The 18,518-nt window shown below is 44.6% G+C and overlaps 1 protein-coding gene across 9 annotated transcripts in view; it reads right to left on the reverse strand.

Annotated features, from left to right (window-relative positions):
* The window catches only part of CEP112 (centrosomal protein 112), a 729,616-nt gene that overhangs the window by 85,174 nt on the left and 625,924 nt on the right, over positions 1-18,518 (reverse strand). For all 9 annotated transcript variants that reach the window (XM_033961733.1, XM_033961732.1, XM_033961731.1 and 6 more), the window contains one exon: positions 9,745-9,834. In XM_033961733.1, coding sequence (XP_033817624.1) covers positions 9,745-9,834 — 90 coding nt within the window. The remainder of the gene's footprint in view (positions 1-9,744; positions 9,835-18,518) is intronic.

Raw genomic sequence — 18,518 nt, forward strand, 5'->3', positions numbered from 1 at the left:
AAGTGAACTCCTTTAACTTACATATATTCTATTCTATAAAATTACAAATATGAAAAACTAAAACTAAAAAATAAAAAATGCAGGGGTCGCTATTCAAAGTGATTTAACTGGCCAGCTAACCGCTAATTTTCAATGGCATTGGCCCAGCCATCTATTTTGGGGGCGTTCTGAGGGCAGAGCCAGCACTTAACTAGCCAAGTTAACTGCATAAACAGGACTAAATAAAAGTCACCCATAGCCGGTTAAGTGCTGCATATTGCATTTACTGGCTATGCATTAGCCATCTGCAGACACTCAGAAATCCAGCGCCTGGGTCAGCATAACACCGATTGTTGCCAGCTTGATGATCAGACGTTATTACTGAAACTCCCTAAGATATTTTTCAATTGTTATGTTATATCAATTTCTTGAATTCTGTGGTATTTTTGATGTATTGTAAATTCTTAATTAATTTTTTCTTTTTTTTTTTTTGAAAGAATTTTTATTGAAAATGCAGCCAATACCATAACAAGTCATGTCACAAGAAAATCCAACAACAATGCAAACAATCCAGGAAGGGTTACAGAATATACAGCAAGCACAACAACAGAGCATCAGCGAGAAAATACCAAAAAATGCACGGCCCAAAGGATTTAGGAGTACATCAGAAAGCTTTCACCGCAGTAGAAATAACCTCCTACAATAGGAGTACAGTATAGTAATACACCCTCCTGGAGAACTAACCAGGGCTGCAATAGTCATTTTTGAAATAGGAAACCCAATTCCTCACTCACACTCATTACCATCCCATCAAGTAATATCCAATCAAGCATACCACACTGACCACACCAAATAGACCCCTGACAAATACCCCATGCGCACACCAATCATACCGGCTTGAGAGTAGGCAATCAGTATCGAGCCCCTAGGATCCTGCAAAGCAGAGTCACAGCGAGGCAATGGAGTCAGTCACTTAAATGCCCGCCACAGAGAAACACAGAGGCGGTTATCGCTAGAGAGTGCTGAATGATATGTTTGAATCTCAATAAAATTTCATGAAATACAAAAAAACAAAACTCCACTGATAGCCACCAGCTGAATAACGGATCCTTAGCTGAATTCTAAAGTACCATAAAGGCAATTCTATAAGCTGGGCCCTAAAGTTAGGCTCTAACAGTGTCTGTACGTTACAGAATTCTAGTACTTTTGTGCATAATTGATGCCAATAATGAAAAAGAATTTGCGCAGGCGTTACGTGCTATTCTGCAACTGGAATGTGTACTTGCTTAGGGCCAGATTCATTAAATGCCACTCCAGGCTCAGTGCTCTTTACAGAATAACGCTTAGTGTAGACTCCAGCGCCTAACTGAGCGCAAGTTGGGTACTCATCCCCCATATGCTATAATATTATGCCCTAATATTCAGAATGGCCCTGACCTGCTCATATCTCTCCGATGGCAGCACCCCCTTTTGAGATAAGCGCTATGAAAGTTGGGTGCCCATCATTATAGAATAGCGCACTTGGCAGATGCTTGTGTGAACCCTAATTGGTGCCAATTAACATCAAGAATTACTTGTTCGTGCCCAATTATTATGAGCTAATGGCTTATTAACCAATTAAGTTGTATGTGCATCTCTGATTCATGCTCAAATTTGGGGTAAGCACACAACTATACAGGGGCATACATGTGGGTGGAGGATGGGTTTGTCATGGGCGAGTTGCCAAGTAATGTACACAACTTGTAGAATGTTATCAGTTGTATGCATTGCTTGCACACTTATCTGCCGTCTATTTCTATGTTTCTATGTTTCAATTGACATGGTATGAGTTGACACCCCTAGCTTTCATCGCACCTAAGTGGATTATTCTTTAAAGGCTTAGATGCATCCATTGTGACCCCTAAATTTCAATGCCAATTTATACAATTAGCATCCATCTAGTGGGTATAATAATGAATACGGTGTCCATATAATTGGAAGCAGTTAAATGTGTTTGGGGACGACTCTGAGAAATGTTGGCCACTGTTAGACTTGATTTTATGAGCATAGACACAGCCATTTGAACACTAAAATAAATGCTATCGTTTATTAGAGCAGTCACCTAGAACAGTGTTTCTCAACACGCAGTACGCGTACCCTAGGGGGTACGCGGGATGCCTGTTGGGGGTACGTGGGCTGGCCGCTGCATGGGATCTCTCCCTGCCTGCCACCCCTCCCCCGCTGCTGCCGCAGATTTCTCCCTGCCTCCCAACCCTTGAAGCTGACCTTGCCACGCTCCATTCCCCCGCCGCCATCGCCGATGCAGCAACAGAGACGGAACAGGTACATGCAGTGACTGCACAAGCGGCCGGCCCACAAGCCTTCCCCCTGACGTCAATTCTGCACGCACCTGGCCAGTCTCTGTTGCTGCATCATTGGCGGTGGGAGAATGGAGCATGGCAGGGTCAGATTCAGGGGTGGGGAGGCAGGGAGAAATCTACGGCAACGGGGGGAGTGGCTTCAGTGAGGGGGCAGGCAGGGAGAGATCCCGGGCAGTGGAAATGGAGACAGAAAATATGATTGAGAGCATATAAGAGCACTGCACATCAGTGCCAATTATCAACTTCTGAGACTTTTTCCTTTCTGTTTTTCATAAATGCAAATTAGTTGCAACACTAATTAGATGAAGTATATGTGGTTGGAACTTCCTCAAGTATACTTTTGTTATATTACTACCCAAATGATAACATGTAAAGCCTGATTTTACCTAGTGTCATCTAGGTTGGAAAAAGGATGTCCAAACTGGGACATTCACAGTTTGCCGTGTATTTTACAAAAGGCTCACTGAACACATAATTGATCACACATAAAGCGTAAACAGCCATTTACAAAAAAACCCCCAAAAAACAACCCACATTCAAAAAAGATGTAGTTTCTGTCCCCGCCCTCCAATGCTAAATTGGCAAAAGAAACCAGATGCCTGCGACAGCATTGGGATAACAGCCAGTTGTATTTTTAAGTCACAGATTACTGGTAATGTGCTGGCTTTGAACCCATCATTATATACATTTTGCCTATCCTAGATTCCATAGAGCCCATTGTTTCTATTAATAGCCCAGACATAGAAGTTGACAAAAACAAGCATTTTCCACTGTGCACCCCTATGGTTCACAGAGAGTAACACCTTTTTTCGATGTAAGTAAAAGCCTGTTTATAATGTGAAAGGGTCCCTTTGCCATCCAAACGGTAATGAAAACCAGTTAAACCCCTCCCCCCAGAAAAACACAAGAAAGAAGGAGTTTCTATTCAATTCTTTTTTTTTTTTTTTTTTTTATCGAATGAAACCAAAAGTTATGTTTTCTTAATGAAAAACAGAAGTTAAAACCAACAACAAAGAAACATAACACAACGCAAGCAAAAGGCAACTGAAGGCCCCGAATGGCGCTTGTTCAGTTGCCAAAAGAGTTCAAAGTAGCTGCCCTGCAGATCTAGTATTGAGTGTCTGATCCGAGACTCGCTACTGTTGTCAGCAGTGCCTTGATTAAAGTGAGTTTCCAGGCAGTCCAGCCAAGGAATGACAAGGGGGGAGAGGAAGGCCGCCATCTCGGTAGACTAGAACCTCGGTGATAACAGAAGCAAATAAACAGCATATCGAAAAGGCTATTTCATTTTCTTCTGTTTTGTTTAAAAGCCTCAGACGAACTTGTTAAATATAGCTGGTCAATGAAAGGGTTACAAACTGTCCAAAATACAGCCCTAAGACTGATATACTCACTGAAAAAATACGACCACATTACCTCAGCTTTCCAAGACTCACACTGGCTCCCAGTCCAAGCACGCATACAACACAAATTCTACTGCACCCCATTCAAAGCCCTAAATGGAAATGGACCAAGCGATCTGAACAACCGCCTAATCGGGAAAAACACATCCAGATCAAGGAGAACTCAAGCACACGTTACCCCCCCCCCAATCAAAGGCATCCAAAGCAAAAAAAAAATACATGGCGGTCTACTAGCTACCAGAGCAGCGAAAATAGACTTCCACCTCTCAAATCTGCTGACCACGACGCCCAACTACAAAACATTCAGGAAAGAACTGAAAACCCTACTATTGAAGAAATTTGTCAAATGATCTAACCAAACCGTATCGACCCTTCCCAGATCCCGATGCAATCTTGTAATGTCCCTGGGAATGCCCAGGCTAATTTCTTGTTGTAAACAACCTAGAACTGTAAGGTGTTGACGGGATAGACGACACCAGTGTAATGTAATGGAGTGTTAGGATTAGACACACTTGGGTCTAGGACAAAATCTAAAGAATAGGTTCAGTCATTGCCATATACCTGAGTCATATCATTCAGCTACACTAAGGGGTCTCCTTTCTGTTCGCCTTTCCCCCTTCCTAATGTCAGCTCCGATTACTTTGCAACTCCCAACCCTCCAGACTTTATGGGGAATCAGAAGGCTCCTATGATGTCAGCCATGTGTTTAATTCAATTTTATAAGTTACAGCTAAAGAAATAGCAAAAGTAGGAACCAAAAAGCAAACGCTGAATAAGTAGAATTGAGAATAACTATACCACTTAGGTTTTAGTCCTAGCTAGACTTTCAGTAAAACTAAATTTAAACTATTCTAACGAAGGCCAACTCTTTTTCCGTTATTTTTTCTGCCACTTGTTTGGAGAACCATATTGGTTTCCTTTTTCTTTTATTTATTTTCCCCACATAAAGGTCTTATTTTGGTCATACCATCAGAAGAGTGATATCACTGGAGAAGGACATCATGTTTGGGAAGATTGAAGGAACCAGGAGAAGAGGGAGTCCTGCAGTCAGATGGATGGACACGTTGAAAACAACTACGGTGATGGCGCTGGAGGACCTTTCCGGATTAGCACAAAACTGATTTCTCTTTAGATCTGCAATTCATCAAGTCACTAGTTCTTGAGCACGAGTCGATGGCACCTAACAACAAAGGTTGGTAGTCATTTGTATTGCTCCTTTCAGCCTGGACCACTGTTTCTCCCATTTCTCATATGTTCTCCCATCTTATCAGCTTCTTTCTTCAGGTACTCCCCCATTTTACTAAAGCCCACATGTTTGAAATCCAGGACTTTGAGTTTTATGTGGCTGGCCTCCACTTTAGCTGTTATATCAAACCAAATTGTTTGGTGATCACTACCAGGTGGGCACCCGCTAGACATTACAGACAATTTCCCCATGTGTGAGCATCAGATTCAGCATTGCTCCTTCCCTCATGGGTTCTCTCATCATTCAACTAAGAAGAGCATAAGAACATAAGAAATTGCCTCCGCCGAGTCAGACCAGAGGTCCATCTTGCTCAGCGGTCCGCTCCCGCGGCGGCCCATCAGGCCTAATTGCCTGAACAGTGTCCCTGACTAATTCTGTACTGTCTCTAATCCTATCCCTATAACCTACCTGTACTCTTATCTATACCCCTCAATCCCTTGGTCTTCCAGGTACCTATCCAAACCTTCTTTGAAGCCCTGTAGCACTTTCAAAGGCATCCATGATCACTCTACTTCTGTTTCTCAATTAGGGCGATGGTCTTTGACCAGAGGGCTGCCGCGTGAGCGGATTGCTGGGCACGATGGACCACTGGTCTGACCCAGCAGCGGCAATTCTTATGTTCTTATGTTCACAGATGAAATTTTCCAATCCACATCTGGCTGGTTGAAATCACCCAGCAACAGCACCTCCCCTTTCTTTCCCAACTTTTGGATATCTGCAACCAGATCTTTATCAAGTTCCTCTGAATGTGTTGGAGATCTGTGAACAACATCCAGGTAGACAGAAGTTCCTTCTTCTCTTTTCAAGGCGAGCCATATTGCTTCTTCCTTTCTCCAGGCCCCCTGCATTTCAGTCGCTTGGATATTGTTCCTTACATAGAGAGCTACTCCTCCACCTTTTCCACTATCTCTGTGCTTCCTAAAAAGTTTAAAGCCTGGTATGTTTGCGTCCCATCCATGGGAATCACTGAACCGTGTCTCTGTGATAGCAACGCTATCCAAGTCTGCCTCTAACATCAGGGCTTGCAGGTCATGGCTTTGGTTGCTTAGACTGTGAGCATTTGTGGTCATTGCTTTCCAGCTACCTTTCAGTGGCAATTTCATTTTTTGTATCGTTATTTTGTTTAGTCACATTTCCTGTTGCCTTGCTAAAAAGTGTTGCTATCTTTACTATCAACATATCTTGTCATTTGCTTTGGGTGGCCATCTTAAGTGTTCTGTTTACATATGCAACCCCACCCTTTAGTTAAAATGCCTAGAACATATTGCCTGAACTTCTCATTAAGGATTCTAGTTCCTGCCCTTGTAAGATGCAGCCCATCATTACAATATAGTCTCTTGTTTTTCCATGTATTTCCCCATCCTTCTATGTACCTGAAGCCTTCTTGATGACACCAGGCTTTGAACCACCTATTGAAGTTCTCAGTATTTTGTAATCTTTCCATAAGTAGGCAGTAGTTCCAAAAAGAGCTACAGCCTTTACAAAAGGTTTTACCCCCTCCCCAAGTTCCCAAAAATCTCTCTGTGCTAAAAGTAGTGTATTGTTGGCCAAGCCATTTGCTCTCCGGTGGATAACCCACCATACTGAGCCCCTGCTGCCTCTCAATGTGGCCACTATACAAGTATGCACTGGCTTACATCACATACAGTGGTGCCTCGCATAACGGACGCCTCGTACAGCGAACGCTGCGCATAACGAACTTTTTGTCTTGCTCCCTATAACGAACTTCGTTTCACACAACGAAGTCGCCCGAGGGGCCCGGGGGGGGGGGGCGGAACTACTCTCGCCGCTTCCTAATGTGAGCAGCACCCTCACCTTACCTCGGATGCCGAGTTTTCTGGCTTTCTTTTTCGGCCAGCCACACGCTTTCAGGGAGCAGCACATGCCCGCGCATGCTCTGTTGTTCAATCTTCTCCTCTGACGCAACCGGAAACCGGAAGTTGCAGGAGAGAGAACATTGATCAACTCCAGCAGCTGCGCGTGCACAGCTTTTTGAGATCGTGCGGCTGGGTGAGGGAGAAGGCTGGCAGGCTCTGCATGTGAGGTGAGGTGGAGGGAGGGAAATGTAGGGCTGCAGAACGAATTATTTTGTTTTACAGGTATTCTTATGGGAAAACGCGTTTCACACAACGAACGTTTCACATAACAAACTTGCTCCTGGAACGGATTAAGTTCGTTGTGTGAGGCACCACTGTATAAATTAGATGTGACCAAATTCTATAGAAGCCCATTTACACACAAAAAAGTTTAAATAATTATCCTCATTAAGAGGCATTTCCCATAAAGGAAAATTAGGGACCTCCCTTCCCTTCAAAATCACTGAGCTCTGGAACAACAATTCCTCCCCTCTTCGGAACCTGAGCTCTCTTCAGCTTTTCCGCAAACATCTGAAGACCTGGCTATTCTAAAAAATCTGATACTTATTCCATCTCTGGCATTCTAAGCCCTCTAAAAACTCTTCATACCTGGACCTCTACCCCTCATTGTAGTTCCTTTCTATCCCATCTCCTGTAAACCGTGCCGAGCTTTACGAATGTGGGGATGATGCAGTATACAAACCTAAGATTTAGTTTAGTTTAGTCATTTTATATACTTTTTTCAAGCAAAGGGTTTTAATAAAATCATCCCTGATATATGCACAGAAGTACACACGATAGCAAAAGAGCATGTATATTTACACGATGCACACATAGGCCTGCTCTTGCGTTTTGTACAGATGGAGCCCACATGCATTCTTTATAAAATACTTGCAGTTGTGCACACCGGCATAGTAACGGGGCAGGAGTGCCACCCAGCAGTAATACAGTTGGCAGGGCTCTCCCAGCATCTCGCCTCTCCCCCCCCATCCTCTGCAATGATGTATCTTTTAACTGCACTTCCCCCACCGGGTACCTTTTAATGCCTTCTATTCTTCACCAGAACGTTTACCTACTACTACTCACGCTGGCCCCGAGCCCTTCCAAAGACATAACTTCCTGTTCGTGGGACCAAGGAATTACGCCAGAGTAGGAATCTTTGCTCGCTGCTGGTGAAGAACAGAAGGAAATAAAAGGTATGAGGGGAAGTGCAGCTAAGAGAGTCCTCCCCATTGCTGAGTGGAGGGGGATGCCAGGTACCATCTTCCTTCCGCCCCAGGCAGTGACGTAGTAAGGGGGGGTTCAGGGTACGTGGTCTTCCTAAGGGCATGGCACCCCTTCTCCTCTCCACTCCCCCCCACTCCTCTCCTTGCCATGCACGTCCCTTGCCTTCCCTGGCGTGAGGATTAGAGGTCTGCACGGGAACGGGTTTCGCGGGAGTCCCACGGGAATCCCCCCTAACCCACGGGACTCCCACAGGGACCCCCCTCTGGCCCACGGGACTCCCACGGAGACCCCCCTCTGGCCCACGGGGACCCCCCGCGAAGGATCAACGGGACTCCCGCGGGGATGGAAGGCTTTGGAAGCAGGTTTCGTCCATATAATATAATGGACTCATCAGCCTTAGTAAAAGAGGGGGTTAATAAGTTAATTACCTGAACAGAAAACAAAAAAGGGTTCCACCAAAGAGATTCCACAAGGAAAACAGCAGCGCAAACACAAAAGAAACTGTGGAATTGATGATCCTGTCAGAAGTAATTGCTGCTTTTTATGGGGATGGGCGGGGATGGAGGTAATTCCTTGCGGGGATGGGTGGGGACGGAGAGGATCCTGGCAGGGACGGGCGGGGACGGAGAGGATCCTGGCGGGGATGGGTGGGGACGGAAAAGATCCTGACGGGGACGGGTGGGGACGGAGAGGATCCTGGTGGGGACGGAGAGGATCCTGGCGGGGATGGGTGGGGACGGAGAGGATCCTGGTGGAGACAGAGAGGATCCTGGCGGGGACGGGTGGGGACGGAGAGGATCCTGACGGGGACGGGCGGGGACGGAGAGGATCCAGGCGGGGATGAATGAGATTTCTGTCCCCGCACAACTCTCTAGCGAGGATGCTGTCTGCGTAGCATCGGCGCTCTCTCTGACGTCACTTCCAGGACCTGCACCTATGAAGTGACGTCAAGGGCGAGCAGACACCGACGTGGGCATACTGCTCATGCTGTAGAAGTTAAAAAGGTACGGGGAAGGGGCGGAGCCGGGGGGTTGGGGCGCCTCCGTCCCACGTGTCGCTCACTCTTACTACGCCACTGGCCCCCCCCACTGGTTACGCAGGTCGAACATACATTTCTACTAGATTCTGAGCTTGAATCTAATTGCAGTTTCAGCCAGTTTACCCCCTTGTGTTTCTATAAGACCCTCTTAATCTAGGTGAGATGTTATAAAATTGCTTTTGCTCTTATTTGATCCTTCGTGGGTTGGATCAGAGGGGAGGAAAGAAAATCTGAGAGAAAAAGTCGGGCACCAAATCGCCCAGTAGCTTCTTTTAAAATCACCACTGGTTCTATGCATCGAGGAGTGTCAAATGTTTGAACAGCAGCTCTTAAGGGGAACCTTTTGTTGGAAGAGCCATTTTTAGGCTTTAAAAAACGATGCAGTTCATCCTGCGTGTTGATGTGTCTTTCTTTTCACCTGATCAATGTGGGAGGATATTCTACAGCTCAAAGACCTGTTCAGACAGTACGTTTTCTATTATTAACCCAAAAAAGGGGGCAGGAGGAAGGTAAGCTAGAAAGCCAATAGAAAATTGTACCCTTTTGTGTTCTTAAGCTGTTACTTTCAGAATGAGAGACAGTGATGAGCTCCTTTGCCCAGGCCAGGAAACGCAGTGGGCCCAGCCCTCCTCACCTGTTCCTGTACCTCCAGCTCCTTATGCTGTAGCTTCTTCTCCAGACACCGGACCTGGTTGCAACAGCTTTCAATTTCATCTTGCAAAATCTGCAATGATACCAATCGACACAAAATAAACACACACGCACAAAAGAAATCTGAAGTAGAGAATGACACGGTGACAAAATTCATCACCGTTCCCGTCCCCGCGGATAACCGCGGGAAACCATCTTCATGTCATTCTTTAAGGAGAGAGGGAAGAATCAGAGGATGAATGGCCACAACCACTGACCCACAAGCTTTGCTTTGAAGAATGCTGGTGTAGAAGGACTGAGGTTGAGATAGACACTAAAAAATGACATGGGATTATTTCCCGCAGTTATCCGCGGGGACGGGAACGGTGATGAATTTTGTCACCGTGCCATTCTCTAATCTGAAGATCTTACAACAGACCCTCAATTTCCAACAGCAAAATAAAATGTAGAAACTGCAAATTCTTGCCACTTCTAGCTGTTTTGGAAAGGGGCCTGGGATAAGACTTTCCTATCCTCATCTTATTTGAACCTTTGCTAACTTTCCGAAAGCTTTGCTTTTCATACGCCGTATCGCCAGGCCTAGGCTCATTTTCTCGTAATTCCACTGTAGCAATGCTTTGGCTGGAAACAGTAGCTGGAAACCCCACTTCCAGATTCCACTCTATCCAGCTTTTCATGTATCCAAATTCTAACCACATTCGCATGACTTTAAAAGACCAGGGCAGCAAGTCTATAAACTGGCACCTCAACACCGTGACAGTTCTAGAATGGCGTCTTGCACCAAGATTTTGTTAAAGAACATTAGTGTCGGCCAGTATTGGCGCACTCATATTTAGGCATGCGCTCTTATTCCACGTCAATGGCAGACGTATTTTGGCATGCCTATGTTGAAATACCTAAGTACCCAAGCGACAAACGATACTTGTATCTAGAAGATGCGCCCATGCCCCACCCGTAAGACCATATTTTCAGAAACTGCTCCCACTCTCTGGAATGTTCTTCCATCGCACCTCCGTCATGAAGCCTTTTTAATTAAATTTAAGTCTAGTCATAAAACTTTTCTATTCAATGACACCTATATTAAGGCATATCATCATGAAATATTTAATCTCAATTTGATCAAGGATCTATTTACAAAACTTCCTACCCTTTTCCCTCTTGTAATTCTCCCTCACTTTCTTTCCCATCAAGATATTGTACTTCTTCTCCCGCCCCTTTAACTTTTTATCCTATCGTATCTTATGTCTATTATTACAATGTGTGAACTCCTCCATTTTATGTAATTTTTCTTTTTCCCCACTTTTATAATGAGCGGTATATTAAAACTTAAATAAACTTGAAACTTGACTTAGGGCTCCTTTTATTAAGGTGCGCTAGCGTTTTTAGCGCACGCACGAAATTACCGCGCACTACACAGCTCAATGCTGGCGTTAAGGTCTATTCCACGTGTTAAGGCCCTAACACACCTTAGTAAAAGGAGCTCTTAGGGTCTACCTTATAGAATAGATCCTGGAGCACCTAGGTACCTGTCAATTCATGGCACCTTTGATATACATTTTGGATCTTTTAATTACCAATTATTTGACTGTGGGGATTTTCAAATATTATACATATTAGAGAATGACATGGGGACAAAATTTTCCCCGTCCCTGCAGGAACTCATTTTCCCTTCCTGTCCCCATGAGTTCTTTTCCTGTCCCTGCCCCATTCCTGCAAGCTCTATCCTCTGTCCAACATTCTAGAGCTCAGATTGTGATGTCATAATGCCTCATTCCACCAATACCTAAGCTCCATCCTCATCGGCACAAGCCTCAAACACTTTAAAATCATAAGTAGCAACATTCTAGAGCTCAGATTGTGATGTCATAATGCCTCAATCCACCAATGCCTAAGCTCCCTCCTCATCTGCACAAGTCTCAAACACTTCAAAATCATAAGTAGCAACATTCTAGAACTCAGATTGTGATGTCATAATGCCTCATTCTACCAATGCCTAAGCTCCGTCCTCATCTGCACAAGCCTCAAACACTTTAAAATCCTAAGTAGCAACATTCGAGAGCTCAGATTGTGATGTCATAATGCCTCATTCCTCCAATAACTAAGCTCCGTTCTCATCTGCACAAGCCTCAAACACTTGAAAATCCTAAGTAGCAAAATTCGAGAGCTCAGATTGTGATGTCATAATGCCTCATTCCTCCAATAACTAAGCTCCGTTCTCATCTGCACAAGCCTGACACTTTAAAATTATAAGTGTTTTAGGCTTGTGCAGTTAAAGCAGAGCTTACAGGAATGGGGCAGGGACAGCAATAAAACTCGCAGGGACGGGGAAATTGAGTTGTTGCGGGGACAGGGACAAATTTGTCCTCATGTCATTCTCTAGCTCATATTTCTAGGCATCAAACACAAAAAAACTTCACTTAACACTTATCGCAAATACTAAAGAATTGAAAGAAGTGGACAGCCAAATGTATGCTGTCATTTTGCAAAACGTAATGATTTTGTATGTTATGCTGTGATTTTTTCTTTTTAGTAATTATATTTTGCATATTTTTATGATTATGTTATGCTTTTTTCTAAACCACTTAGATAGGTCTCATAATGGGGTATATAAATTTGCTGGCCGATATTCAAAGTGATTTAGTTGGCTGGTGACCGGTTAAATCGCTTGGTTGGGGACAGCCGCTAATTTTCAGCAGCACTTAACCGGCAAAGTGCTGAAGAAATCTGCGGTTAGCGCCTAACTCAATGCCAGCTATGCTGGAAGTATTCTGGAGGCAGAGTTATTACTTGATCACTTAAGTGCTAAGATTCAGTCCTTAAGCAGTCAGGTTTAGCGCTTAAATGCGACCACATAAAAGTCTGTCCTATCTTTACGTGCTAACCCGTGGGCTGCTTAAGTGCTGAATATTGACTTAAGCAGCTACGCATTAGCCAATTCAAAAATATCCAAATATTCAAAGCCAAAGCCCAGTGAGCAAAACACTCACCGCTGCTGGTTAAATATCGACCCCTTGATAAATAAATGTATAAATAGTTCTTGTATATTCTAGATTGGTATGAAATTTTTGGATGTTGCTTTAACTTATTTTTTGATCTCTTTACAGTTGTTTATGATCTGAGTTACTTCCTGAAGCAGCGGAGTTTAAAGCAATTGTGAAAACTGACCATTGTTGGAGCAGGATCAAAGAATTGCAAGTCAGTGGAAATGTTTCTGACTGTTGAATTGTGTAATACAAATGTGTTGGTATATAAGAGTGAGGAATTATAGCTTTTATGGGAAGGTTTTTTTTGGGGGGGGGTTTTGCCATTGACTGGGAGCATTAAGCGCGGTGTCAGGTCAAAAGTGCGCCGGGACAAAGGCGCGCCCAGACAATTGAGCGCAGCGTGTGCCGCCAAGACACTCTAAATTACTGTTTTTAGCGCTCCGACGGGGGGGGGGGCATGGGGGGAACCCCCTCACTTTACTTAATAGACATCGCGCCGCGTTGTGGGGGCGTTGTGGGGGGTGGGGGGGGTTGTAACCCCCCACATTTTACTGAAAACTGAACTTTTTCCCTGTTTTTTAGGGAAAAAGTTCAGTTTACAGTAAAATGTGGAGGGTTACAACCCCCAAACCCCCCATAACGCCGGCGCGATGTCTATTAAGTAAACTGGGGGGGTTCCCCAACAAAACCCCCTGTTGGAGCCCCTAAAAACTGTAATTTAGAGTGGTGCGGCGGCGCGCGCTGCGCTCAATTGTCGGCACGCGCTTTTGTCTTTCGCGCCGTTGTCTATGAACCATTAAGCGCTATGGCCCTGATTCCGGAAGCGGGGCCAGAAAATAGGTGGCAGTAGGCACCCTACCACTGCCTAACTTAATTGGTCTAATTGCCTTTAAGCGATGCGATAATTGACCACGTCATTTAAAAGCAATGAAAATTGCATTAAAAAAAGATAGGCGCCAGAATCTCATCTAAGGAGATGCCTACTGGTGCCTGCCAGAAATGACCTTGGACACTGGTAGGCGTTTCCATAGACGCTGGAATGTAGGCTTTCAAAACCCTGGCACCTATGTTGGATATGGCCGTGATTCAGTAAGCAGCACCAGGGCCTGAGTAAAACGCAAATGGTGCCAGTTCTGGAGACGCCGGCTCATACCGGCGCCAGTTGCAAAATCTGTCCCTCTGCGTGTTTGAATGGATGCAAACCTCTCGGTGCCAGTTTATTAAATTGCCCTCACGAAAATCTCAAAAGCAAACATCCTATATAATAAAAAGCTAGCCGTGCATGCGCACTCATACTGCATGCTTCCATGATCTCTGATCTGTGAGATGTAGTTCTGTGGCCGCAGGAGTGCGCATGCGCAGGTCCCCAGCACTTACCTAGAAAGGAATGGCCGCCAGCGTTGGACTCCCTCATGAGCCGCACCAGCGGTGTCGGCTCCTCTCATGAGCCGCACCAGCGTCGGAGAAGACTTCCGACGCTGGTGGGGATCGTGAGGAGCCGCACCGATACTCGCCCGGATTAGGCCAGACTGCGGGCCGGGCAGGAACGCGCCAAAGAGACTCCAGCCGCGAGCCATGCGAGGGAGGGAAACAGACTAAAAAAAAAAAAGGTAAGAAGCTTGGCTTGCCTGCGGGAAACTTGATAAGGAAAGGGGGGGCCCTTTGAGCAGGCTAGACCGCGGGAGGGAAGGGGGAGGGGCCAAAAGGAGCAGGCCACATCTGGTAAGAGTAGGGAAGGGGGGGTGGGTGAAAATGCTGCTACTGCAGCACAGGGACCTGGAGGGGAAGGGAGATGGTCAGAAAGACAGAGAAAGGGGGCCAGGGAGAGAGAGAGACATAAAGACAGACAGACATATATTCTAGTACCCGTTAATGTAACGGGCTTAATGACTAGTTTTAAGCAGAAATGCCATAAAAAATGAATTAGCTTTCTAAAAAAATCATTCAGAAATAACATGGTTATTCACTGCATGCTCACAGTACAAAATCCCATCCCTCAAGATGTTTTATCTGAACAGATACTCATCATATCCTGAGGGACCATCCTATATAATAAAACCATAGCTGCGCATGCGCACTTACCTGCGTGCTTCCGTGATCTCTGATCTGTGATCAGTAGGTCCGTGGCAAACAGGAGTGCGGATGTGGCGGCCAGACAACTCGGAGAAACAGCACAGCCGCCGACTCCCCCCTCCCGCCCTCACTCACTGCCCAAACCACCACCGCCAAAGCCTCCTCCTTCTGGCCGGCTCACCCGCCTTTAAATTAAGAGAAAAGCGCCGCACCGCGCTAACACTGGCCTCGCCGCCTTCTGTCCACTGTGGCCCGCCCTCTCTGACTACTTCCTGTTTCTGCTAGGGTTGGCCGCAGTAGATAGAAGATGCCGAAGCCAGCGGTAGCGCGGTGCAGCGCTTTTCTATTAATTTCAACGCGGCGGCTGGGAAGGGGGCGGCGGAAAATGCTGATGCTGCACAGGGAAGGCCGGGAAATACTGCTTCACAGGCAAGTGTGAGACAGCTAGCACCCGTTAATGTAACGGGCTAAAATACTAGTTCGGCTTATAAAGGGTAAAGGACTTGTAGCAACATATAACTTTATATGACTAAGATATCTGTATGTATTTTTAGTCAGCATATACTAAGAATGCTAAAATAATGTGATAGTAGAACATATATAGTACATGTGACTTAAACAAGCTTTGCAAAAATGAAAATTAGCACAAACCAGTTATATGTGGCCAATCAGAATCTTCCTATATCTCACCAGATAACATATAAATTATGCATACTTACTTTTAAATCCCTGTTTTATAAAACTCCAGCATTCATTTATAAATTATTAATCCCGTATATTCCAAATAGAACACTGAGATCCAATGAACAAAATCTATTGACGATCCCTTCTCTTAGGGTCATTAATACAAGACGGCAATTTATTTTTTCTGTTACTGCACCTCAAATTTGGAATTCTCTCCCTATTTACTTAAGGGAAGAACGCAATCTGGAGAAATTTAAGAGTAATTTAAAAACTTTTCTTTTTAAGGATGCTTTAGATAATTAGTTAACAGTCCGCTGGTTAAATTTTTATTTCTATTGTCTAATATTATGACTTTTGTTTTCCCTGCCTTTCGTTTTTTTACCCTGATTGTCTTACTTTTCTTTAATGATTTTGTATTTCATTCTCCGTTTTCCTTGTGTTTGCTGTTTATTAAGTATGTCTTTTAGTCCGCTCGGATGTAAAATATTGTTAAGTATTGTATTGTCCCCCAAATACTGTAATTTTTTAAAATGTTCATCGCTTAGAAATATGATTAAGCGATTCATCAAAAATTTTATTAAACTTGAAACTTGGGAAGATGGACAGTAAGAAGAGAACAGTGAGGGAAAAAGAACTAGATGTGTCGGTTATTGGCTCACTCATAAATCTACAGAGCGAGGAAGAGTGAGATTTTAGTGAAGGACCCTCAGGCAGTGGATGACTAGCCCAGGCTTAGCTGAAACATCTGGGAGGACGTGGCCAGTAAAGCAAGCCCTCCAAATGCCTTCTGCAGAATTTGCTGTGTGGCAGTCATGAGAGTGCACCTGCCCCTAAACCGCTGGGGAGGAGGAGAGGTGCTGGCGGCTGCCTACAGGACGTACCTCTCGCAAAGAGAAGCACTTCTTATAAACAATCAGCCCTTGCCAGCGCCTCGCCTTCTCTCCAGCTGCCCTTCTCCTCGCAGTTTGACGGGCCTTTGCGCATGCACGGATGTCGACGTGATGTCACGCGCGCACATGACATCATCACGTCAACATCGTGCATTTCCGGGTGTCTTGAGCCAGGGACGCTAGGTTTAGTGTGCCCCGGTTTGAGGAAGATTGCAAGGCAGACAGAAAACTGAATAGAAATGAGGGAAGAGCGCTGGAAAGTATCTGACAGGAAAGAACGCATAAGTAGCACCAGTTTAAAAATCACTACTTACACATACAGTAGATGCCGATTTACACATGTGCAAATATTGAATATTTCTAAATTCACCTCAAAACCTGTATGTAGATGATAATTCCACAAGTATAAAGGTGATATTTTTTCTACCAATTTTCATAGAGTCAGTCAGCTGGATTTATGGTTCTGTTAAAAAGCATGATTAGAGAATGACACAGTGACAAAATTCATCACCGTTCCCATCCCCGCAGATAACCGCGGGAAATAATCCCATGTCATTTTCTAGTGTCTATTTCAACCTCGGTCCTTCTACACCAGCATTCTTCAAAGCAAAGCTTGCGGGTCAGTGGTTGTGGCCATTCATACTCTGATTCTTATGGGAGCCAAGGATAATGAAGCCATTGTGACATCACTGATGTGATTGGCTCTTAGGCACTGGTGGAATGAGGCATTATGACATCACAATATCTGCTCTGGATACCAGAGACTGTCATTCTGTAGTGTCTGTTTCAACCTCAGTCCTTCTACACCAGCATTCTTCAAAGCAAAGCTTGTGGGTCAGTGGTTGTGGCCATTCATACTCTGATTCTTCCCTCTTTCCTTAAAGAATGACATGAAAATGGTTTCCCGTGGTTATCCGCGGGGACAGGAACGGTGATGAATTTTGTCACCGTGTCATTCTCTAAGCATGATGCCAGGAAAAAAATTAGACCTAACATAACCACATAGAAAAGCAGGGCAAGCCAGTTTTTTGTAGATGCCACCAATGCTCCTTAAATTTGAGCAATATTTTCATGGGGCATCTTTAGCTCGGTTTGCTCAGCTTTGCTGAATGAACGCATGACTGCAGCAAAGGTTCTTTTCCCCTTTGCTCAAGCTGGCCCTGTAAACAAGCGTACAGTTGAAAGTCTACACCATACCTGACCTTGGGAAAGCTTTGTCTTGGCTGGAGAACAAAGGAATGATACGCTATGCTTTTCCAGCGGAGATATCCTACACTTTGAAAAGCACTTAAAAATGTAAATGAGGTGATAAGGTCTGAGGAACCAATGAGAACTGAAAGGCAAGGTTCATTTGAATTTGATTTTGAGAGATGCAAACAAACCAAAACAGAATCCCTAGCCCAATTGATACAGATTTAAAATCAAAATGCTCCTGTTTTTAAAGTTAGAATGCAAACAATACAAAATCTATCTCGGGCGCACCACCCGTAGAGAAGATTTTGCTGCTGATAACGTGACTTCAGGCAGAAACATCATTCTGTAGCTCTTAGCTTCCTGCTTTAAGGTACATTAATTTCTAGTTCTGGTAAAGAATATAGCTTCAGATTTTTAAGGTTAGGGGTTTGAATTTGGTAGCAAGGATAGCACCTGAATACATTTGAACATGTACTACACAGAAAAGCACTGTCAGCAACTTAAAAGGGGTAGTTTTGGATGTTTTAATTTCAGAAGTGGAGGGCCAGTATGAGCTTTTTCCAAGAGAACTTTCACCTCTTCTACAAGTTCCCTCCCCACCCACAAATTTTATGCTGTTAGAATCCAGGGAGGATTAAAGCACTCTTAAAATAAAAATTGCTGGGATACCCAAAGGGTAGGATTAACCCTTTGATGAGCCCTGGGACTCCCAAATAGGGAAAGGGGGGGGGGGGGGGAGAAAGCCTTAAGCTGCGAGCCAACCCTTGGTGCTGGTTGTGGAGGGGACGGGGGGGGGGACGGGGGTGTAGCTCAGATTTACAAACAGAAGCTAAACCAGTTATCAAAATGATCTCAGGTGTTACAACATTCCATATTTGTATTAAAACACATACAGTAAAACCTTGGATTGCCAGTAACTTGGTTTGCAAGAC

This window comes from Geotrypetes seraphini, chromosome 10, assembly GCF_902459505.1.
Source record: "Geotrypetes seraphini chromosome 10, aGeoSer1.1, whole genome shotgun sequence".
NCBI lineage: Eukaryota > Metazoa > Chordata > Amphibia > Gymnophiona > Dermophiidae > Geotrypetes > Geotrypetes seraphini.